Genomic DNA, 25,134 nt, shown 5'->3' on the forward strand with positions numbered 1-25,134 from the left:
GTGCTGGTCGTCTGACACAACAAATGTTTTTTAAAAGTGTTGATTTTCTTTTTTTATCTGAGGGCACCATCAAAATGTTTTGTGGACCAAACAGACTAGATATCAAAGGACTTAAAAGTGTACATCAGGTCAGTTGGTCTCATCTGTTACGGGAGATGGACGTCTAAGATGGAACTCTGTTAGCAGCTGTGTTATTTTTCTCTATTTTTTAACATCCCAAGGTATCCTGTATTTACTCAATCCAAGGGGGCTCAATTACAGTATATGTAAGCATATAGGAGCATGAGCGGCAGAAAAAAAGGCTCAGAAAGAAATGGAAAAGACAGCCAAAGCTTCATCCAAGCCTAAACAGTCATCAAGTTCATGCTCGAGGTACAGCCTGCCTGACCTGGAACAGATGGGCGAAAGCACAGACTTCCTGGGACCCGACACAGCTGCATCCACTCCAGCCGAGAGCGATTCCAGAAGGCTCATTGAAACTGAAAATGGCCTTACCTTCAGTACTGTTAACTACCCCTCATGAACCTGCAACACCAACTCCAACTGGGCTTGGTATTTCAGATCAAAATGATCTGTCCAAACTTAAGGTAATGATCATCACAATGGCCACCGCTCAACACATAAAGGAGCTCAAGAATGATATAAAGAAAGAAATAAAATGATACAAGGAAAATTGATATAAACGATATAAGGAAAGAAATGGCCAGGTGTTTATGTAAAAGCAATATTCTAACATTTCAACAACATGGTTTGTATAGTATTTGGCAAGAAAGTCATTATTCAGTTAGATGTTTGTGATCTACAAAAGATATTTTAACTATAAATACTGCTATGCGTCAGAGAGTTCATTATTATTGTTATCATCATTCAAGTCTGTGTGGTAAGAAAAATTAGCAAGGTAATAACCTGCATAACAAATTCTACATTTTTAAAAACATTGATTGATTAAAAATGGTTAACGTCACCTATACAACAAAAGCAATTTAGTGTTTGTTGCCAAACAACCTTGGTCTAAAACAAAACATCTATCAAACCAAGGTATCCAAAATGTGGGAAAAATCAGACTCAGTAACATAATAAGTATAATTAAAGCCAAATTTACAGATTCTGAATAAATTAACACAGAAATACAAATCAGGCGCACAACATTTCTCATAATCTTAAGGTACATTTAAGGCCTTTAATGTACAGTCATTGGCTTTCTTGCTTGATAGCACCATCAAAACATACCAAAACACAAGGCAATAGAAAGAGACCTATCACATTCTGAGATGTGGAGGTTCTGTGAAAACGTGTAGCTACAGAAAAAAATCTAGAATGACAAATGGTCGGTAAAGTTGGCATAAACAGTTCAAGAAAACAATTACTATTTCATATATGGTATTAGATATTAGATAATTTACCTTTGAAAGGATATAGCGGGTTGGACTGACATGACATTACAATTTAATATGTTTTGATTAATGATCAATTAACATTGATTATTAAATACAAACAAATGCATAAAATCAGACACGAGACAAATATATTCATTCTTTATATTCTTTGCACTGTACAGCACATTAATTTGAATAAGAAAGTTTAAAAAATGGTGAATTAATCTTTTGAGTATCCATGTGTAGGACCTATAGATCAAATGCTATGGCTCAACTTGCAGTGGGAGTGATCGATCTATCCATCGTACATCTTAAAATTAATTATTTGTCATTAATCACTTCTCTTACAGGTATGAAGTTATGTACAGAAATATTTAAAAAACAAACAAAAGCTCATTAAAAACAAAATTCTAAGGGCACAAAGAACAGTCCAATATTTTACATATTTCTATTAAATACTGTTAAAAATAAATACCTGCTTTCCAACAAAGCTTGCTCCACATGCAAGGTTTTCTCCTTACATGTTAAATCTAATGAATTCTGACTGGCAGCAGACAGGAACTTAAGAATAAGCTTTGTACTTTCTGTCTTCCCAGCACCACTTTCTCCACTAGAAAAAAAAGAAATCAGATTACATGATGACTTAATTATAATGACTTAATGTAATGTTTCCACTCAAAGGTAAAAAGGAGAAGTATTGAAAAAGGTTAGCAACAGTTTGCCATTCCTAATTAACTAAGGACAACATTAATATATACCTTCCAGACTGCTGGTAAATTCCCATTAAGGAAAGTAAGACTCTGTTTATTTCCTGTGGCATTATGGTAGATGGGATTCCATCAGCTGAACAAGACAGCATGCTAGTAGTACAGAGGAGACACCTGCTGATGTTTGTGAATCACAGACTTCAAGTAGTCATTGCATGCAAGAGAAAAGCAACAAAATACCTAAATGTGACTGCTGTAATATGTATATTACCTATCATTGCTATGTCCCAAACATGATGGAGCCCTGAAATAAGATTACCATGTAGAAAAAGTGTTGTAATTTCTACATGGTGTGACCCAAATGTACACAAATACCCTTAAACTAAAGTCTGCAATGTGCAATTTAATCATGTCTGAATTGTTTGATTTGTAATTGTAGACTGTGGAGCAGAGGTACACAAATATCTAATCAGCAAATCACATGACAGCAACTCAATTCATTTAGGCATGCAGACATTGTCATGCCGACCTGCTGAAGTTGAAACTGAGGATCATAATGGGGAAGAAAGGTGATTTAAGTGACATTGAATGTGGCATGGTTGTTGGTGCCAAACAGGTCAGTCAGAGTATTTCAGAAACTGCTGATCTACTGGGATTTTCATGCATAACAATCTCTAGGGGTTATAGAGAATGGTCTGAAAAAGGTAAAATATGGAGTAAAATTATTTAACTTTTATTCTCCAAGCAGATGCTTCAGACACAGGTCTTGGTGCCGTACTGAGCTAGAGTGTCAATGGTGTTGGAACACCCTGTCATGTTCCTGATCCAGAAACTGCTAGACCAGTAAACAAGGTATGCAGCAGTGGAGCAGGAAGCACTGGTGATCAACTGGGTGGTTATACAGCTTAGGTATTATCTCCTAGGCAGTGAGATCACTCTGTTTACAGACCATGCACAAAGAGTCAAACCCATGTGTCACAAAGTGGTTTTTGGATCTACAGCCTTGCAAGTTTTTGCTTGTCCATCAGCAGGACTTTCTGCATGGCAACGCCGATGCACTGAGTTTGGGCCACCCGACCTGATGAGTCTGGGCTGATGGGGCCCCTCGTGTTACTGATATGCACATACGAGGGAGCTAACAGGCTTGAAAAATGGTAAATACAAGACAGACCAGGGGGTGGTAGTGATTACTAACTCTCTTTCCCCTGCAGAACACCTGACTGAATGCAGTGACATCACTTCCGTTTCTGGCCATAATGACATCACTTCCTCCATCTCTCCTATATAAATGTCATCTTGCCTCCATCAATTCAGTTCTGTTTTGAACTCAGTCTGTAATGACTTATTATTTTTTGCATCATTTTGACAAGTATATGGAGTGGCTACACCAAACCTTGTCTTTCACTACATGCACAAGTAAGAGAACTTTGTTCCATTAATATATATATATATACTAGCAAAATACCCGCGCTTCGCAGCGGAGAAGTAGTGTGTTAAAGAGGTTATGAAAAAGAAAAGGAAACATTTTAAAAATAACGTAACATGATTGTCAATGTAATTGTGTTGTCATTGTTATGAGTGTTGCTGTCTTTTATATATATATATAATATACACACACACAGACACATAAACATATATATACATATACATATATACATATATATATACATATCTACATATACACATATCTACATATATATATACATATACACATCCACATATATATACATATATATATATACACATATCAACATATATATACACACACATATACATATACACATACATACATACATACACACATACATATACACACACACACACACACACATATATATATATATATATATATATATATATATATATACACACATATATATATACATAAATATTTACTTATCTACACATCTACATATATATACACATATATATACATATCTACATATACACATATCTACATATACATATATATACATATACACATCCACATATACATATATATATATATATATATATACATATACAAATTTACATATCTATATCTATATATATATATATATATATATATATATATATATATATATATATACACACATACATATCTACTTATTGGCTCCTGTATTTAGGATATAGCAGGTTGGATAATGGATGGATGGACATCTGTATGCATAGCCCTATTTGCCCGTTTTCGTTTTTTTTCTTTCTTTAGTAATATTTCAGTAAACCCGGAGCTTGTCAGTTCAAATCCTGGTACTGACACCAGTGTGTGACCCTGAGGAAGTCACTTCACCTGCCTGTGCTGCAAAAAACAAAAGTAATGTAACAAATTGTACCTCAGATGTTGCAAGTTGCTGGAATAAAGGCATAAGTAAAATAGATAAATATGTATTATACACATAGGAACTATTCATTTATTTTCAGTTAAGTCATCTGCAGCAAACTTTTATAAATGAGGGTTTCTTCATTGATGTTTTCTCTTGGAGAGGTTTTTTCATTTCATTGAAAATGAAAGCAGCAGCTGCCAAGATATGTAGCTTTTTTATTAATTTTTCAACATTGTGTAAAATAAATTTATAAAGTAACATAAAAGGTTTAAATACTGGTTATCCTTTTACACTAAAATATTACTAAAGAGATACAAAAAAAGTAAAATGGATATGTTCTTTTTCTTTAAGGAGATTAAATATTACTGAAGAAAGAAAAAAAAAATTAAACAGCCAAATGGGGCTATGCATACGAACTTAAAAGGTTTAAATAAAACAGAAATATATATTTTATTTTTACTTGCTTAACTTGTAGAGGGTGTATCCTGTAGCAAAGCCCTAACTTTTTTCGTGAAAGCCCGTTTCAGTCAATAAGTCTTAAAAAAAGGTGTAAAGATATTGACAATAAGCTAAGCAAACCCAGGAAGACATGGAATCGTTTAAATCAAGTATCATTACATCTTCCTTTCTTAAAGAGAAGTAAGGCAGTACTTACAAGCTTACATATTTATATATAGACATACATACATATATATGTATCTATATCCGAAGCCATGCAAGCACACTGTTGAGAATGCAACGTATAGTTGTACAGAAGAAAAGCAATCTTGCCTGAAATCAATGGCAACCTTTTGTAGGTGTATGAACTTAATTTAAACTTTAGGTTTACACGGTGCTTTCTTTCCGAAGTACCTGCACTCATGAATATGTCTGTATGTGTCAGTCGGTCAAATCCACGCACTTCGCACCGGCGAAGTACCGCTTTTAAATTTTTATTAAGAAGAAAAGAAAACCTTTTTAGATTGAGGGAAAATATACTAATAACAGTTTGTTAAGGATCTGTTTTTTTGTGAAGCTGCCTTCACTCGAGTGATCACTTCGAGCTGACTTGCTGGCCAACTATAAGCGTTACCTGGTAGGTAACCACCCATACAATCAGATTGTGAATCAGACTACGAATGCCGTGAATGTAATTACCCCGATCTACATGTTGTCAAATAAACGAACCACACGCCGTGGCGCAATTTTAGGGGCTTTGCCTGTAGCGCTGACGTCCGAGGTTCGATTCCCGTAAGGGAGTGAAGTAAGTGGCTGGTTACCTACCAGGTAACGCTTATTGGTTGGCCAGCAAGTGAGGTAACATCAGCCAAGGTGCCATCAGTTGTGAGAAGCAGATCATAGAATGGTTGAAAATAGTTTACTGTCAAATAATGCAAAGAGTACGCGACATGTCTTTCCCCCTTATTCTTGGCTCATCAGGCGTACACACTCACTGCACTCGCTTACGGTAATCGAACCTCGGACGTCAGCGCTAGAGGGGCTTCGCAGCGGTGAAGTATTGCTTTTAAATTTTAATTAAGAAGAAAAGAAAACCTCCAAGGTTCGATTCCCGTAAGGGAGTGAAGTGAGTGGCTGGTTACCTACCAGGTAACGCTTATGGTTGGCCAGCAAGTCAGGTAACATCAGCCACGGTGCCTTCAGTTGTGAGAAGCAGATCATAGAATGATTGAAAATAGTTTACTGTCAAATAATGCAAAGAGTACGCGACACGTGTTTCCCCCTTCTTCTTGGCTCATCAGGCGTACACACTGACTGCAATCGCTTACGGTAATCGAACCTCGAAAGTCAGCGATAGAGGGGCTTCGCAGAGGTGAAGTATTGCTTTTAAATTTTAATTAAGAAGAAAAGAAAACCTTTTTAAATTAAGTCTTAAAAAGAGGTGTAAAGATATTGACAATAAGCTACGCAAACCCACCAAGAAATGCAATCGTTTAAATCAAGGCGCGAGTCGAAAAACACCATCCCATAATATTAGTTAATGAGTAACACATTTCTATATGTATTGTAAGCATACAATACAACTGATAATATGTTGCGCTTATTTATCTGGTGTACCAACATTTTTGCGCGTTTAACATCTGAAATCTAACATGGTTTGTGCCCTTCAGAATGAAAACAGTTTGCATTTACCTTTTTAATAAAAGGCGAGCTTTTAAACCTGAGAAATCACCCCGTAAATGCACACGTTTAATTGCACATGTGTTAATATGTATGCTTACACAGTATTAAAAGACACTCAAAAATTAACGTCATTTACCTTCGTTCCCGCGTTTGACTCGTGCTGTAAATCTCTTCCTTGTTTTTAGTTCACGTGATTACGTAGGAGGCATGATGACGCGATACGTGACTCCACCTCCTCCATTAGAGTATATGGACAAAAAACAGGTTCCAGTTATGACCATTACACGTAGAATTTCGAAATGAAACCTGCCTAACTTTTGTAAGTAAGCTGTAAGGAATGAGCCTGCCAAATTTCAGCCTTCCACCTACACGGGAAGTTCGAGAATTAGTGATGAGTGAGTGAGTGAGTCAGTCAGTCAGTCAGTGACAAAAAACAGGTTCCAGTTATGACCATTACACATAGAATTTCGAAATGAAACCTGCCTAACTTTTGTAAGTAAGCTGTAAGGAATGAGCCTGCCAAATTTCAGCCTTCCACCTACACAGGAAGTTCGAGAATTAGTGATGAGTGAGTGAGTGAGTGAGTGAGTCAGTCAGTCAGTCAGTGAGGGCTTTGCCTTTTATTAATATGTATAGATATATATATATATATATATATATATACACACACACACACACACACATAGAATCTCACAAATGTAAGTACATCCCTCACATTTTTGTAAATATTTTATTACTCACTTTTGTTGCCAGCTGTTAATAGACATTAATGGCTGTGTGTGGAGTTATTTTGAGGGGACAGCAAATTTACACTGTTCTACAAGCTGTATACTGACTACATTGTATCAAAGTGTCATATCTTCAGTGTTGTCCCATGAAAATATATAATAAAATATTTTAAAAAATGTGAGGGGTGTACTCACTTTTGTGAGATACTGTGTATATAGGTATGTGTATATGTGTGTATATACAGTACTGTGCAAAAGTTTTAGGCAGGTGTGAAAAAATGCTGTAAACAAAGAATGCTTTCAAAAATGGAAGTGTTAATCATTTATTTTCATCAATCAACAAAATGCAGTGAATGACCAAAAGAGAAATCTAAATCAAATCAGTATTTGGTGTGACCACCCTTGGCCTTCAAAACAGCATCAATTCTTCTAGGTACACTTGCACACAGTTTTTGAAGGAACTCGGCTGGTAGGTTGTTCCAAACATCTTGCAGAACTAACCACAGATCTTCTGTGGATGTACGCTTCCTCACATCCTTCTGTCTCTTCATATAATCCCAGATACACTCGGTGATGTTGAGATCAGGGCTCTGTGGGGGCCATACCATCACTTCCAGGACTTCTTGTTCTTCTTTACGCTGAAGATAGTTCTTAATGACTTTGGCTGTATGTTTGGGGTCATTGTCCTGCTGCAGAATAAATTTGGGGCCAATCATACGCCTCCCTGATGGTATTGCATGATGGATAAGTATCTGCCTGTATTTCTCAGCATTGAGAACACCATTAATCCTGACCAAATCTTCAACTCCATTTGCAGAAATGCAGCCCCAAACGTTCAAGGAACCTCCACCATGCTTCACTGTTGCCTGCAGACACTCATTATTGTACCACTCTCCAGCCCTTCGACAAACAAACTGCCTTCTGCTACAGCCAAATATTTCAAATATTGACTCATCAGTCCAGAGCACCTGCTGCCATTTTTCTGCACCCCAGTTCCTATGTTTTCGTGCATACTTGAGTCGCTTGGCCTTGTTTCCACGTCGGAGGTATGGCTTTTTGGCTGCAACTCTTCCATGAAGACCACATTTGGCCAGACTTCTCCGGACAGTAGATGGGTATACCTGGGTCCCACTGGTTTCTGCCAGTTCTGAGCTGATGGCACTGCTGGACATCTTCCGATTTCGAAGGGTAGCAAGCTTGATGTGTCTTTCAACTGCTGCACTAAGGTTCCTTGGCGGACCACTGCGTCTACGATCCTCAACATTGCCAGTTTCTTTGTGCTTCTTCAAAAGAGCTTCAACAGCACATCTTGAAACCCCAGTCTGCTTTGAAATCTTTGTCTGGGAGAGACCTTGCTGATGCAATATAACTACCTTGTGTCTTGTTGTTGTGCTCAATCTTGCCATGACATGAAACTGTCTTCCACAACCTCACCTTGGTAGCAGAGTTTGGCTGTTCCTCACCCAGTTTTAAGCCTCCTACACAGCTGTTTCTGTTTCAGTTAATGACTGTGTTTCAACCTACGTGTGACATTGATGATCATTAGCACCTGTTTGGTATAATTGGTTGATCATACACCTGACTATAATCCTACAAAATCCCTGACTTTGTGCAAGTGTACCTATGAATTGATGCTGGTTTGAAGGCAAAAGGTAGTAACACCAAATATTGATTTGGTTTAGATTTTTCTTTTGTTCGCTCACTTTGCATTTTGTAAATTGATAACAATAAACAATCATTATTTATATTTCTGAAAGCATTCCTTGTTTACAGCATTTTTTCACACCTGCCTACAACTTTTGCACAGTACTGTGTGTATATATATATATATATATATATATATCTATATATATATATATATATATATATATCTATATATATATATATATATATATATATATATATATAATATATATACACACACACACACACACACAGTACAACCCCGCAAAGTCGCGGTCTCAGTCATTCGCGGATTTTTCCTTAGAACCTAACTAATAATTGTTAGCGGAAACCGCAAATATCCTCCGCAATTTTTATGACTTTTTTCGTGGCAATACTGTACTGTAGAGAGAACAGGAAGCAGCTGTAGAGAAAACCGCAACTTGGGATGGTGAATGTAGCCAATAGAATTTGAAACTGCAACTCCCAGCAGTGGCTTTGATTGATCTTCTCCTGAGGGTGCTGGGGCTGTTGAGGTCAAAGGAGGTCAGCGCGGCTTTTAAAAAGGGGGCCAAGTGACCAAAAGCAAAAAAAAAAAAAAAAAAGTTTTTGTAATTTGTGTTTCAAGTTACTGTCTTGTCTGTCTGCCTTCTGTTGGGTTACCTGTACTTATTAATTTTGTCCTTGATCATTTCGTGCATCTGGATTGTCTGCCGTCTGCCTGTGTACATGAGGACTGTAAGTGGATTCATGGCCATTCTGCAAAGAAATGAGCGCTCCTGAACCCGTCCACCCGTCTTCGCCATTTCAAGAACTACCGGCAGGACTACCTGTACATTCCCATTCAACGTGCGGATCTCTGGACTATCTATTTCCATCATTACATTTCATCCGTTGCCATTTTTCACCAACTTTTTCATGATTTACTGTGTGTGTTTTGTTTGTGGTTTGTTGTATTTAATGTGTAATCGCCATAAGGGGAACAGGGGTGGTATTGTTGTTTTCTTATTTCATGTGTTTTCATTACATTCTTTATTTGCTGTTTGATTACCGGTTTTATTTGTTTTTGTCTCTGTTTGTGTGTGCGTCAGGTCAAGGCTGGAATCTCCACCATAACAATAAATAAGTCACCTTCTTCTCGTGCTAAGCTTACTTAAAAGCCTGAACGTACCTGTCCTTTTTGGCTGATTGCTTTCTTTCTCTCTCCTCCCCCAGACATTCTCCTATGATGTTTGTCTATTGTGTAATCATTAACTAACTGCATGCTGAGCACCTTTTACTTCTGAAAGAGACATGTTTGTTTGAAGTGTTTGAATAAAGTTCAGGTCTCTACAATCTCCTGTGTTTGTGTGCAATTCTGTGACCCAAGCTGCACTAAGACTAGCCTGTAAGCATCAGCGCTTACCTCTGTCTGCTTGCGTGCAGCCAGTTTAAGCGCAGTTGGCACAGTGATTTACATCCATGGCGTCAGGTGCATTTTGTACATATTGTTCCAGTAGTTTTTTAAATAGTTTTTACAGTTCATTAGCAGTGTGTAAAATGATCAGTGTAGCAGTAATTGTGATGCTCTTTGCATGAAGTGCAGCAAAAAAGTATTTGGCGTCCAGGGATGCATTAACCCCAAGTATGTGGCAGTTCAACGAAACAAGCTGCACCGTCTAAGGCTTCTGGCAATGAAAACGCACTTGCATGAATTACAGTACAAATAGCGGTAACATTGGTATTTTACATTGGTATTTTGTATTCTAGCACTGCGGGAGACATAGCAGTATAGAATACAGGTTTACCTTTACACTCTTTATTTTTAGGTAATGTATTAAGCTGAGTTTGAAATTAAATTAAAAGTGTTTTGTGGGCATATAGGGTTTAAACTATGAAAATAGGCATTTTTTTAACCACATCCAAAATTCGCGGTTTTTCTAGGAATGTAACCCCTGCGAATTTTGAGGGTGTACTGTATATACAGTAATCCCTCACTATATCGCGCTTCGACTTTCGCGGCTTCACTCTATCGCGGATTTTATATGTACACATACCTAAATATATAACGCAGATTTTTCGCTGCTTCGCGGGTTTCTGCGGACAATGGGTCTTTACTTCTGGTACATGCTTCCTCAGTTGGTTTGCCCAGTTGATTTCATACAAGGGACGCTATTGGTGGATGGCTGAGAAGCTACCCAATAAGAGCACGCAGTTAAGTTCCTGTGTGCTGATTGGCTCAGTGACGAAGTGCTGAATTCGATTCCGCTGCATTAACCAGGAAGTCTTGTCTCGCTCATTCAGCATCAACATGCTCCTGCTGATTCAGGGGCCGTGCCCAAGCGCCAACGGAAGATGCTAATGATTGCCGAAAAGGTAAAAGTTTTGGATATGCTGAAGGAAGGGAACAGCTACTCTGCTGCAGGACGCCATTACGGCATCAATGAGTCCACGATTCTTTTTATTTAAAAAGGAGGAAAAGAATATAAGATCTACAGCCGCAGTGACCTTTAACCAGGGCACAAAACGAGTTGTAAATGGATGTAATAAGGCGGTAGTCCGGATGTAATCTGCTTTAGGGATTTGGTTTGAAGACTGCCGGAAGAAGAACAACAGTGGTGCTACACAATCGCCTGAAGAGGCTCCTTCAGAAGAGCTGTAACGCTCTCCTTTGTTTTGCAGTAAAATTAAACTCATCGTTATCGGACAAGTCGTTGCGTCATTGTTGGTGAGTAACCATAATTTTCTATGTACAGTACTTATTACATGTACATAGTTTAGTGTCACTGTACACACATTTTACTGTATACAATTTTCTTGCATTGTACGTATTTATTGCTGGTGGCCTGTCTGTCATAATGGCTGTAACATATGTGATATCGGAGACGCTCGATATCTTTAAAATAATATTTAGGTTTTACTGTATATAAACAGTGTGTTTACATACATAATTTCAACGAATCTTACCTAATATCTAAGAGAATACAAAGGGTTTATGCTGTATAATTGTGCGGGAAATGTTTATAATAGTGTGGGAGAGTTTATAAGGGCTTAAAATATATAAAAATAAACATATGAACATATGGTTTTTACTTCACGGATTTTCACCTTTCGCAGAGGGTTACGGAACTCCCGTGATCGAGGAGGGATTACTGTATATATATATATATATATATATGTGCATATATATATGTTCATTGCATTCGTAGTCTGAGTCTCGACGACTTGAATTGTGTGGGTGGTTACCTACCAGGTAACGCTTGTGGTTGGTCTGCTATTCGGCAAACATCTGCCATGGTGCCCTCCTTCAGTTGCGAGAAGCAGATCATGGAATGCTGCATAGTTTACTGTCAAATAAAGCAAAAAGTACGCGACACGTGTTTCGCCCTCGTTTTGGCTCATCAGGCGTACACACTCTACTGTTCCCATCTTGGGGAATCGAACCTCGGACGTCAGCGTCAGAGACGAAGTCTCTTTACGCTGTGCCACGGCGTGTGGTTCATTTATTTGACAGCCTGTAGGTCTGGAGTAATTACATTCATTGCATTCGTAGTCTGAGTCTCGACGACCTGAATTGAGTGGGTGGTTACCTACCAGGTAACACTTGTGGTTGGTCTGCCATTTGGCAGACATCCGCCACGGTGCCCTCTTTCAGTTGCGAGAAGTAGAGTGTGTACGCCTGATGAGCCCAAATGAGGGCGAAACACGTGTCGCGTACTCTTTGCTTTATTTGACAGTAAACTATGCAACATTCCATGATCTGCTTCTCGCAGTGTATACTGCACAAGGGACTTGCATGTGGAGTTTTGTCCTGGACGTTCCACTATACTACTTGAAGTGACTTTTTCTTTTTTTTAAAACCGTCAATGTGTGATCACAGCATAATTGCAAGGGTGATGCTGACACACAATTTCACTCAACTCACACTAATCTGTCTGCAAAGTTAGCACATTCATTTTGCTTCTATAACTGGTTTGACTAATTATTCTCATGTTATTTTCTGCACTTTAAAGAGCTAGTGAATAAACAAAAATGTAGGAGGTATACAGCATTTTATGCTCCAGTACAGAACAATCCCATATTATAAGGGACAGGTGACAACCCTGGTGTGTGTTTATGAATTTCATTATCAAGAAAAACCATAGAAAGTGCCAGATCAAGCACCAGTGACCCACTACTGCTATTATACACTTGGATTTATTTGGAGCTTCTTCATTATGTGTGAAGCACGGTTAAATTAACACATCTAGGGGTTGCATGAAAAAATGTAATCACAGAAATTTTTAACACATTAATAGCACATGTTAACAGAGATTAATCAGCAGCTTTAGGTTTTATATTCAACTTTTCCCATTTTTTTCCTTTTGAAAATCAAAGTTACTGTGAGGAACCATCTAAACTGGTAAACCAATAGGCCAACCTCTGTATTTTTTCAGTTCAGCTTGCTATTAGGTTCATTGTTAAGATTTGAAGTATAGGTTTAGAGGTAATTCATTACAATCTTGAAATAGCTACCTATTTTAAGTAACCAAACACCTATTAAAAAAGGCATGCAATTTTTGCTTATTCTGTAGCCTAAGTGAAAATTCAGTTCAACTCTTAAAAGTCCTGCATATGAAAATGAATAAACAGGATACACCTAAATATGGAAACTATTAATTAGAGGTGGAAAAAGTATTGAAACATTTACACAACAAGTAGTATTCCATCCATCCATTTTCCAACCCGCTGAATCCGAACACAGGGTCACGGGGATCTGCTGGAGCCAATCCCAGCCAACACAGGGCACAAGGCAGGAACCAATCCCGGGCAGGGTGCCATCCCACCGCAGGACACACACAAACACACCCACACACCAAGCACACACTAGGGCCAATTTAGAATCGCCAATCCACCTAACCTGCATGTCTTTGGACTGTGGGAGGAAACCGGAGTGCCCGGAGGAAACCCACGCAGACACGGGGAGAACATGCAAACTCCACGCAGGGAGGACCTGGGAAGCGAACCCGGGTCTCCTAACTGCGAGGCAGCAGCACTACCACTGCTAAGTCATAGCGCCAGTAAAAGTCATTGAAAACCTCAAGTAACAGAAAAAAAGAAGGTGAAAGTACATCTTAGTTATACTTGAAAAATATACACAAGAATATACATAGCAATACAATAGAATTTATTTAATCACAAGGCATATTAATGACATAGTACGTATAAAAAAAGAATCAACCCCCTTCAAAATATTCACATTTTGTTGCTTTGCAGCCTGAAATGAAGACACAGACAAAAATGTTTCTGCAGCTGTATTTACTTAATGCAAATTAAAACAACCAAGTAAAGGATATATAGGAAGAGGTCAAAAAAGGAAAAAACAATCACTGAGATGGTTAAAGGATCACGCCACTGTGTCAGTATTTTGTGGAACTACCCTTTACTTTGATTACAGCTATGAGTCTGCTGAGATACGTCTCAATCAACATTGCACATTTAGACTGTGCAATATTTGCCCACTCTTCTTTACAGAACTGTTCACACCCCTGTACGTATACACACACATTTTCAAATGGAGTGTACTACTGTATATAGTGATAATATTTCAAGCTGCAATTATTCTTTTACACTACTAACAAATGCATCTTAAGCAAGTAATTAGAACAATCCTTAAGTTTAAGTTATCACAAATTATATAAAAAATATTAGTTATCACAAATTATCATTTGAGACAGCAAAGATTTCAGTGGAGAAAAAAGAAAAGCTTATATTTTGCAAATAAGGTGTAGTCATCACTACCATAATTCTCAATGGTGAGATTTTTGCTGCAGTCTGGATATATACATTGCTCAAAAGGTAAGGCCAAATACCTTATACACTCCCATATTCTTATACAGAAAATTACTGCTAAATATTATAAATATATACCAAAGTACACTAATAAAATAAAAGTTGGAGGGTTGTTCTAAATGCACTTCCCTGATTTATGCATTAAGAATTGAAGGGGGAAAAAAAATCATGCCTCCTGTTATCATGCTATTATACAAAACAGATTTTTACTGCAGTTTTCTTTCAATTCAATCAGCCAAGACTTTTCTGATTCATGCATTCTGTCTTAAGTCCATTAGACCAAAACACACTACTAAATTTGACCATGGATGTACAGTTTCTGTTTTATAAAGAGTGCAGCAACTATATCACTCCACTGTTTAGGTATCTTAGATACAAAGTCACTGCTACTACTAAATTTAAGATTGGAGCTTTTATGGCACATTACTTTAATTGGTGATTTTAAAGTTTTTATTTTAAACATAGCCAAACAATCATACTTAGTAGAAATCGAGTGAGCAATCAACTTCTCATGTAAGTGGCACCAAAAGAAGCTTGTTTGAGTGTTTGGAATTTGAAGATTGCAGTGACATCCAATAATGACTGTTGTAGATCATTTATAAACCTTACAATTACATTTCTTGATTAGGATAACATTTGCTTATTATTTGTACAACAAGACATTAAAGACTTATTTAAACCAACTTCTTTGTGATTAATACAAAAGATAAAAGGATGTCAAGTCTATTATGAACAGGCTGTATACAATAGTAGATTTAAAAACCCGTCTTTATCAAATTGTGCCAAAAGTATAAAATTATGACCAGTAGCTTACATTAATCAGCAATCAGTATCTAAGCAAAGAAAGAAAGAAAGAAACCTTTGTTAAAAAGGCAAATTAACTAGAACACTATCCAATACTTACAAATATAATTACTAACTCAATAAAAAACAATTTGGGTGGTGTGGAAATGGTAAAAAAAATATGCCTCATAAAAAGAAATTCTTTTTAAAGGAGAATTTTGAAAAGACTGGCCACGAATAATAATCCTATTTAGATAAATTTAAGAATAATTGTATTACTGGATTGAGTCAATAATTATGTTATATACAAAATACCACCTGTACATTAACAAAAGTAGATGCTATGCCTTTACCAGATCCATAATGAAGGACTGAAAAGAAATATAATGCTGGGTGTTTTTAGAAGAGTCAAATGTTTTACTTTGGCACCATCTACTGGTTAAATACATTCTGACACTATTTATCACCAAATTGTTTTACACAAGTAATTTATGGGCAACACCATCTTCTCTCAGTAGCTTAAAATTTTAAACTTTTACACAAATAACATATTGACCTCTAAACATTCCATATAAAAGTTATTAAACACTACTGTGTTCCACAATGTACCAGTTGTGGTGTCACTGTTCAATCCTGGCAGAACACATTTTTGACATGGGGGAAAAATGCCATTATGTGTTCAAAGCCTAGCTCTCCCAAGAATCAATACTTATCCATTACTGACTATTATTGTATGGCATGCTGGATTTGTAAGTAGAACTACACTTAAGAATAAATTCAATAACTGAATTGAGTACCAACTAAATACATAGTATACTATGTCCAAGTTTTTGAAACTTGCAAAAAAAACAAACCTAGAAACTACCTGTATATAACCTTTATTCCAGACCAACTAAGAGCTAATCTGTTTCTCCTGCAAATACAGCAGAATTACTGGTGAATTTGGCAAAGTTTTTTCATTGCCTTTTTTGCTTATGTCTTTATTATTAATTACCTTGAACAAACTAATACTCAAATTCTAACAGAAATATTTCTAGGTATGCTTTGGATTGCTGTCCTGTAGATATCCAACTATGACCCATTCTTAGCAATATGACAAAGGAAACCAGTTTATTACAACTATGAACCATTCTTAGCAATATGACAAAGGAAACCAGTTTATCTAAAATCTCTTAGGACATCCCTCCATGATGTCCTAAAAGAATTGCCAAAGAGTTTGGAAGAATAACCATTTCAGAACATCACAGATAAACGACCATGTTTCACTACTACGTTTGGTAGTTGAGTATAAATATCATTGTTTAGTGGTGCTTCTTATTGAGAAGTTTAATTTTTCCAACAATGACTCCCACTCCAATAATGATCTAATTTCAGTCATTTCCTCATGCATGATACTGAATCCACCATCCTTGCAGACACAATTCTAATTCTTTTATCTTGATTTCTATTCTGCTTCCTCCATTACCTTTGTCATCTGGTGGACTGTGAAACTGCCAGTCTTCTTTCAGTAAAGTAGATATAATCAGTTTATGCTTCTTATTTTTTCTTTATTTTTTAGTTCTGAAACCAGGGGCATCTCATCTAACTCTTAAACCTTTCCAGCAGCTATCCTCCTTTCACACATTTTCTCATGTTTTTCAGGCCTCTAAACGAGGAGGTGGCACTGTTTTCTCTCATTGCCTACCAAATACTTGTTATTCCCGATAATTTTTTTTTTATTTGAATTTCATGCTGTGCAAATAGCCTTTCATTTTAGCCTACTTCTTATTGTGATCCCTTATCCCCATACTCTTCCTTCTTACCCTCTTGGTCCTTATCAGAATTTTCTGATTATCATCATATCTTTTTATCAGTTTCGCTCTTCTCTCTTTCTCTCAGTTTTCGCACTCATTCACAAATACTGTTATCCTTGTAGAGTCCTTAGCGTTATGTTTACCCCAGGAAAAATGAGGCATAAACGTTGAATTTTCTTCCAACAAGAAAAAATCATTAAAAAGTGTTATTATCCATTATTAATACCTAAATATCAAAACATCAATATAAACATAGTAGAATAGGTATGTCTTGTGTCCACTGCTGTAATGATGCAGATTTAGAACACCCTTTGTGTTATATTTTTGGAGACAGTCTCCAACACAATACCAGATATTGCAGTCAGGTTGGGCAAATTTCTTTGCACATTTTTCCTTTTTTTTAATAAAATATTTTTTTTGATTTTAATTTGAAGAAAATAACATTCCATAAAATCAAGTAAAACTTAACAATCCAAAATTCAGCTCCCAATCAATTTCAAATGATATATAACATCAGTTACCCACTGACTTAAAAGAGGAAGGGTGGGATTCTTCAAATTGAGCAAGATAAGTCTACATGCTAATAGTGTGGTAAAGGCATTTACAATTTTTTTTGTCCTTCACTTTAACACTATCTGGGAGTACACCATACACAGATATTGAAGGATTAGGAGTGATTGTGACACCAAAGCTGTCTTGATAGGTATTCAAAGATTTTTGTTCAGAATGATGTTAATTTGGTGCATGCCCAAAACATTTGGCCCAGTGAGGCTTGAGCTAGATTGTAACATTCACAGGTTAAATCTTACCCTGGATACATTTTGGACAATTTCAAACGTGATAAATGTGCTTGATAAAAGATTTTAAGTTGAATGAATGATTGCTTTGTGCATATGGAGCTGGAGTTTATTCTATGCATGACTGCCTTCTATTACATTTCTGAGTCGCGCTTGGGGTTAACGCCAAGAAGGTTAAAGGACTTTTGTCTCCCTGCATCACCTAAAACATTTACTTTGTTTCTTTAGCCTCTTCCAGATGGTTTTGCCCAACAGTCCAAGCAGGTAGAGCACAATTCCTCAAAGTCTGCCTTTGTAAAGCTATTGCCAGTTCATCACAGAGCTCCAAGAAGATAGCTCTTGGAAATTGAAATCGACTTAGAAGCCATTCATCATCGTCTATAAATATGTGCTCATTTCTAATTCTTCCACTTGCAATGTCTTCTAACAACGCTAAAGCAGCTATGGTATTTGGAATAATTTGGCCATTCCGTGCACCATTATTATTGTTACAGTTAAATGATACACAATTTTGTTGCATTTAATAAAGCCCGCATCAAAGATGCGAATCTGAAAAAAAGGGAGACCACACAGGAACAGCACTGCTCTGAAGCTGGGTGCTGCCAGCTTGCAAAACCGAGCAGAAAAGTGCATATGCAAGGTGTGACGCTGCTGTGAAAATGTATATGGCTTTACTCCAAGTTTGGTTTTTATACATCTCGAAATGAATGTGAAAACGGGTATACAAAACATTTTTGAGTGTATGCACCATTTAAACATGAGGCCCCTGGTGATTATTCCTCATTCTTCATTTCCAATTTTAATAATATCCAAAAACAGATGGACTGACAGACATTCTTTGACTTGCCACTGACTGGTTCTTCTTTCTTTTCGACATTTCTACAAACCCTGTAAATCCTTGTTCTCTACTTTCCTGTTGCCACACATCTCATCTCTTTTCAACATTGTACACAGGTGCCCCTCCTGTAGGCTTCAAGATTTTGAAAAAGGCCTCTCTCATTACACCAACTATTTGTCCTATGTTGAAGAGCGTGGAATGCATAGTTCACAACTTTCCATAGGTCCATTCAACATTTTGTTCAGGCTCTTGTCTTGTCTCCGCTTAACTTCTTCAACTCTTTTCTAGCAGACCTAACATCACCTTCTACTGTAAAAGACCTATCTAGCTTGTCCAGAATGCAGATGTTGTTGTTTCCTTGTTTCAGCAACACTGCTCCTCCACGAGCTTGGCCACATGGCTTTACTCCTAAAAAACTCCAATTTCTGGTGTTTCCTTATATCTAATTAAGAAGACCTTCATTCTGCTTTGGGTTTTGATTGCTTCTGAATGGTGCTTTTACAATGTCGCTTGCAGGTTGTAAATGTAAGCTTACCATGACTATCCAAATGGATATTCTACTGATACTCCGGTACCTCTTGAAAACACAATTACAAACTACTTTGGGACTACTTATATTTCTTACCACTCTGCACTTTTCCTGTACTAATGTAATGAACCATAAAGCAGTATTTTGTGGCACTATCATTCATTCTTGGGACTAACTATAGTATTAAACTTTTTGAGCTAATTTGAATTTTGAAACCTATTACTTAAGGGCCTTGTACTTTCTAATCACTCACACTGTATATGATATACTCTGCTTAATAAAAAAAAACAACAGGAACAGAAACATTTACACATATACACATACATAAAACAGAGCCCAAACAGCAGTATCTACTAAAAAATAGATGGCAAAATCAAAGACTACTTCCCAGAACAAGTACAAAATTCATATGGGTTAAAATCACAGGGAAGAAAACTAAAAAATGAACTAAGACACTTGACTGCTTTCAGTGCCTGGCTCTACTGCTTTAAGACAATAAAAGAAAGAGGGGAAAAAAAATGTGGACGTGAGTGTTATTAGGCTTTCCAATCTAGGAACCAAGATACCCAAACTATTCTATAACATTTCAGTAATTATTTACTGCTCTGATGCTGATATTTTTGATCATAAAATAGGTCAATATGATAGTAATTGACAAGAAGAATTGCAGAATTCCAGTAATTGAGGGTTCCTCTAAAGTCTTACACATTTTCAAGTTTGACACTAGACATTGCTCAAGAAACTGTGATACAGAGACACACACACACACACACACACACACACACACACACACACACACACCCCCACAGACACACACCCATCAATGAGATATCAATGTTTTCGGTATTAGGGGATCCTAAAACTTCGAGATCCACAGAGATCAAAATTTTTGATGAATGTAAAGCTTTCGCTCCTCCTCCATTAATGATAGGTGGTGGTGGGGGAGGGCGCAAAGCAAAAACACATAACTCGCCTATACCAATTTATCAAACTTTTTTTTTTTTAATTTATTATGCTGTAAGTATATGAAACAATTGTAATAAAAATTTAGTTATATCTCCATTAGTTATAAGCAGCACAGCTTTACCTGATGAGAACACACTGGTTTTCAAGACGCTTCCAGAGACATCGATAACATTCATTTGCAATGGCGAAGATGTGTGGGGCAAGTTCTCCAAGGTTATGTTTATTATATAATTCCACTGTGTGACTATCATAGAGGCCAGGAATTGACTTGTATGGATTGACAGAGGCCAGAATTGAGCCGATATAGGTCTGGAAAGAGAGAAGGAGAAAAAAACAAGTGTCAATGATTTAAATTGACGTTGTTGAATAATTACACTGAAGCTACATTTAATCCATGTAAAAATCATTTGACTACAGGATCATCATACAACAGGAACATGTTTTCAATGTTACCAGCTTGAGACAATTAAATACAATACAGATGGATGCTTTGCATCAAAGTGGAAATGAACATTTGGTATTTAAAATAAAGTTTCAATTGCACAAATGCATTTGTCAGACCGGATTGCTTTGTAGCAATGCTTTTTCAAATCTTAATCTCATGCCTGTTCTTGACAGAAAAATGCTACAATTGACATAAATTACTGCACTAAGATCTTATATTTGAATTAACAGATTTTCTCAAAGTCTGTTGCCATTAATACATCTTTAATTGCAGCATGCCAAGCTGGTTTGCAGCTGTACTGCACTCTCAAACTGGACTGAAATGCTTCCATCAGGGTATTAGAGGTAAGTAATAGATGAGACAGAATGCTACGAGATGCTTAAGAACTTTGAAAAGAAACAATGAATACTGGACAAGCATTGATGAGAGTGTCAGTGTCATGACCAAACTTAACTGGGTTGATTTGTTTGACACTGCAGTAAGAAATGATTCAGTCTTCTCGAAATGCATTCATTATGACTTAACCATGCTCTGTATATCATTGTTCTACATAAACTGGACACCAAGTAAATACAAGATATAAGGACATGCTGCAGAAAAGATTAACTCATATGAGCACATAATGCACCTCTTTTGATGTAATGAAGATAAAACACCATTAATAATGAACTACAGTCTTGTGTAGGGATTATCTCTTACTTTTAGACACATTTAACAATGGAAAACAGTACACAATGGAATGTGCCAAATGATTACTTACAGATGCATTTATAACTACTGATATCCTTGAATAGTAACGCCATTCTGTGTACAACTCAAGTTCCATGCACAAGATTACAGTAGAGACAGGCATCTTGGAAGTTCAAATATAGGTAGAGTTAGGACAGAGTACAATTAAAAAAAAAAAAAATTAAAGCAAATCTACACATGAGATGATGCATCAAACACTGAAAGGGAAAGCAATAATGCAGAAAGTGAACATATCCTTCACTCTCTCATCTTCATCAGTATTGTGGGAGGGTGCAAGTTCAGGACAGAGGTTAAGACCAGCTAAAAGTATTGAGAGGAGAATTCCTCACCTTATTGTATATACGATACAGAATACAAGCAGTACAGTAATCCCTCGCTATATCGCGCTTCGCCTTTCGCGGCTTCACTCCATCACGGATTTTATATGTAAGCATATTTAAATATATATCGCGGATTTTTCGCTGCTTCGCGGGTTTCTGAGGACAATGGGTCTTTTAATTTCTGGTACATGCTTCCTCAGTTGGTTTGCCCAGTTGATTTCATACAAGGGACGCTATTGGCAGATGGCTGAGAAGCTACCCAATTTACTTTTCTTTCTCTCTCTCTTGCGCTGACTATCTGTGATCCTGACGTAGGGGGTGTGAGCAGGGGGGCTGTTCGCACACCTAGACGATACGGACGCTCGTCTAAAAATGCTGAAAGATTATCTTCACGTTGCTACCTGCTGTGTGCAGCTTTTAAGTATGCTGCACGGTGCTTCGCATACTTAAAAGCTCAAAGGGCACGTATTGATTTTTTTAACTGTCTCTCTGCTCCTGACGGAGGGGGTGTGAGCTGCCGCCTTCAACAGCTTTGTGCCGCGGTGCTTCGCATACTTACAAGCCAAACAGCCCTATTGATTTGTTTGCTCCTTTGAAGAGGAAGATATGTTTGCATTCTTTTAATTGTGAGACGGAACTGTCATCTCTGTCTTGTCATGGAGCACAGTTTAAACTTTTGAAAAAGAGACAAATGTTTGTTTGCAGTGTTTGAATAGCGTTCCTGTCTCTCTACAACCTCCTGTGTTTCTGCGCAAATCTGTGACCCAAGCATGACAATATAAAAATAACCATATAAACATATGGTTTCTACTTCGCAGATTTTCTTATTTCGCGGGTGGCTCTGGAACGCAACCCCCGCGATGGAGGAGGGATTACTGTATTGCCTTGCACTTTCTTCTGCCACCACTTGCTAAAAGTGAGTGAGAGCAAGACATCTGGTTTGTTGCCTTGTTATATTACATCCAAATAAGCATGGGAGAAACCTGGCACTTTCTCTAACCTCATTGCACCACTGCATACTGAGAGACAGACAAAATCACAACCATGCCTTCCAAAACACAGAAAAGGATAAATAATTCTTGTAGATCAAAGCATCATAAAGTATAGTAAACTACAGGCAATTAGCACCTTTTTTTGATTAAGGTTTAACAGTCAAGAATTGCAAGTTTTTAACTATTCTTTAAAACAGCGTGAACATTAATATTAAGAAGTGGAAGAATTACAAAAATGGGAGACCATACAAGGAAACTCATGAGCCTCACAAGAATATTCCAAAGCTTTGACAATTCTTTGCTACAGTGAGAAGCAAAATATTGGGACAACAAGGTGGTATGGGTTACTGTATTCTTGTTATATATTCATATAATGTGTATAATGTGTATTCTAGGTGAACACATGAATATGAGGCTAAAGTATACAATATTAAATTTTATTTATGGGCAAAGGTTTACATATAACAAACAATATTAAAAAATGAAATTTATTACCAATACACAAAGTGGTTTCCTATTTTTCTTTACCTAACGGTCGTAAAGGTGTAAACTTATCCAGCCTTTCATAGTTTTTCGCATTTTTAAATAGGATTTTTTTTTTTTAAATTCCCTTTTTAACCACTCTAATTTCTGTAACTGCTAGGTAGCTATTCTACTGCACAGCTGTTTTCTTCAGGTTAAGGCCTAAGATGCACACCAAGTATCAAGTGGAACTGGTAAAAATATAACAGAGTTAAAAATATAAGCTTGGTATTCATTGCGGGTGGTGAAAGAAATTTGGGTTGGTACGCAGTTTTTGGGAGGGCAAACTGAAGAAGCACTTATCTATTATACAGTACCAGACCCATAAGACAAATCTAGCCCAAGATGTATTATACCCTTTCCTTTCCACCATGCTGCCCAATCTGATGTCAGCTTTCCCATTTCTACTGTGCTCCAAACTTCAGTCCATGACATCCACAGGCCCCTTATTCTTCCCAAATTTTATACAACACCTGTCTCTAAATTGCCAAATCCCCTGACAACCTGCCCAGTTCCCAAATCTGCCAAAACCCACACAATAATGTCCGCACCCCCACCTCCATAATGTTCCAATAATGTGCACTTCTGTCTGTCCTACAACACATCCATAGCATAAATCCAATCCAAACCTTGTTCTGCCTCTGCTAATAGAGTGCCCAGTCCCTGGCCATTTCTGCTTTGTTCCATAAATCTAAATCAAAGAATCACTAGTCCTCTGATTTTTCATAACACTAGAATCTCTGAAGCCTACAAAAATATTTGTAATGTCAGCCACCTTAAATTCCCTCATACCTTTTCATCTTTGTTTTGCAAATGTGTCAGTCAGCACAAGCAGAAGCAGCCTGCTATCCCATCCGCCACTGAGGCAGCTGAAGTCAAGTCAGACACAAAATTCTCAGAACTTAAGTCTCTTTATCTGGGAGTTTGGTGTCTGGAATTGTATAGGATAAATAATATAATGTTACTAGGGGGCTTTGCAACCCCTGTGCCTGTGCTATGCTCTAGCCTCTTTGCGGTTCTGTCCCTTGTGTATGGGGAGGCGGTACATATGCATAATAGAACTGTTTTACATTACAGCAAGTAATTAACCATATTTAAAAAAAGTAAAACGTAATAACGTTTCATGTTGCGTTAAGAGATATTTGTTGTGTAATATGATTTCATTCTGTTTGGCTTTGAAATTAACACGCAAATACTTTTTAAACTTACTTAAACTTAACTTTTACTGTAAAACTTTGGTAAAAACAATTTTTTTAATTTAATTTTTATCAGTATCGCACTGAGTTCGTGACAGCACAAGGTATAACTGCCCGTGATTGAATTTCATTTCTTTCCCTCTATTAAATAAAATGACTTTTCGAATGTTTGGCTCTGAGATTTGTTAATTGTCTTTACAAAAGTTATTCTAATGGAAAACTGTAAATGTTTTAATACGAATGGCATATCAAGAACTCCTTTGTTGAGAAATGTTATTAGCAGAAGATGTACTACATTACCTTTCTTGGATAAATCCTTCTTTCTATAGTAAATCATGCGGTGGAAGACATGCTTCGGGATATTGTAAGTTGATGTTTTCATCTTCCGCACAATCACCACCAACTGTTTCAGCATAGTCTATCGATACGCATTTAACCAATTTGCAGTGTAACCGATCATCATTTTTGGTGTTA

The 25,134-nt window shown here is 37.0% G+C and overlaps 1 protein-coding gene across 1 annotated transcript in view; it reads right to left on the minus strand.

Annotated features, from left to right (window-relative positions):
- Positions 1-25,134, minus strand: part of myo10 (myosin X) — a 442,319-nt gene that overhangs the window by 131,078 nt on the left and 286,107 nt on the right. Inside the window, exons 4-5 of the mRNA XM_051928931.1 lie at positions 20,557-20,744; positions 1,852-1,986 (exon numbers count right to left, since the gene is read on the minus strand). Of these exons, the coding sequence (XP_051784891.1) occupies positions 1,852-1,986; positions 20,557-20,744 (323 nt within the window). The remainder of the gene's footprint in view (positions 1-1,851; positions 1,987-20,556; positions 20,745-25,134) is intronic.

This window comes from Erpetoichthys calabaricus, chromosome 6 (genome assembly GCF_900747795.2).
Source record: "Erpetoichthys calabaricus chromosome 6, fErpCal1.3, whole genome shotgun sequence".
In the NCBI taxonomy this organism is placed as follows: Eukaryota; Metazoa; Chordata; class Cladistia; order Polypteriformes; family Polypteridae; genus Erpetoichthys; species Erpetoichthys calabaricus.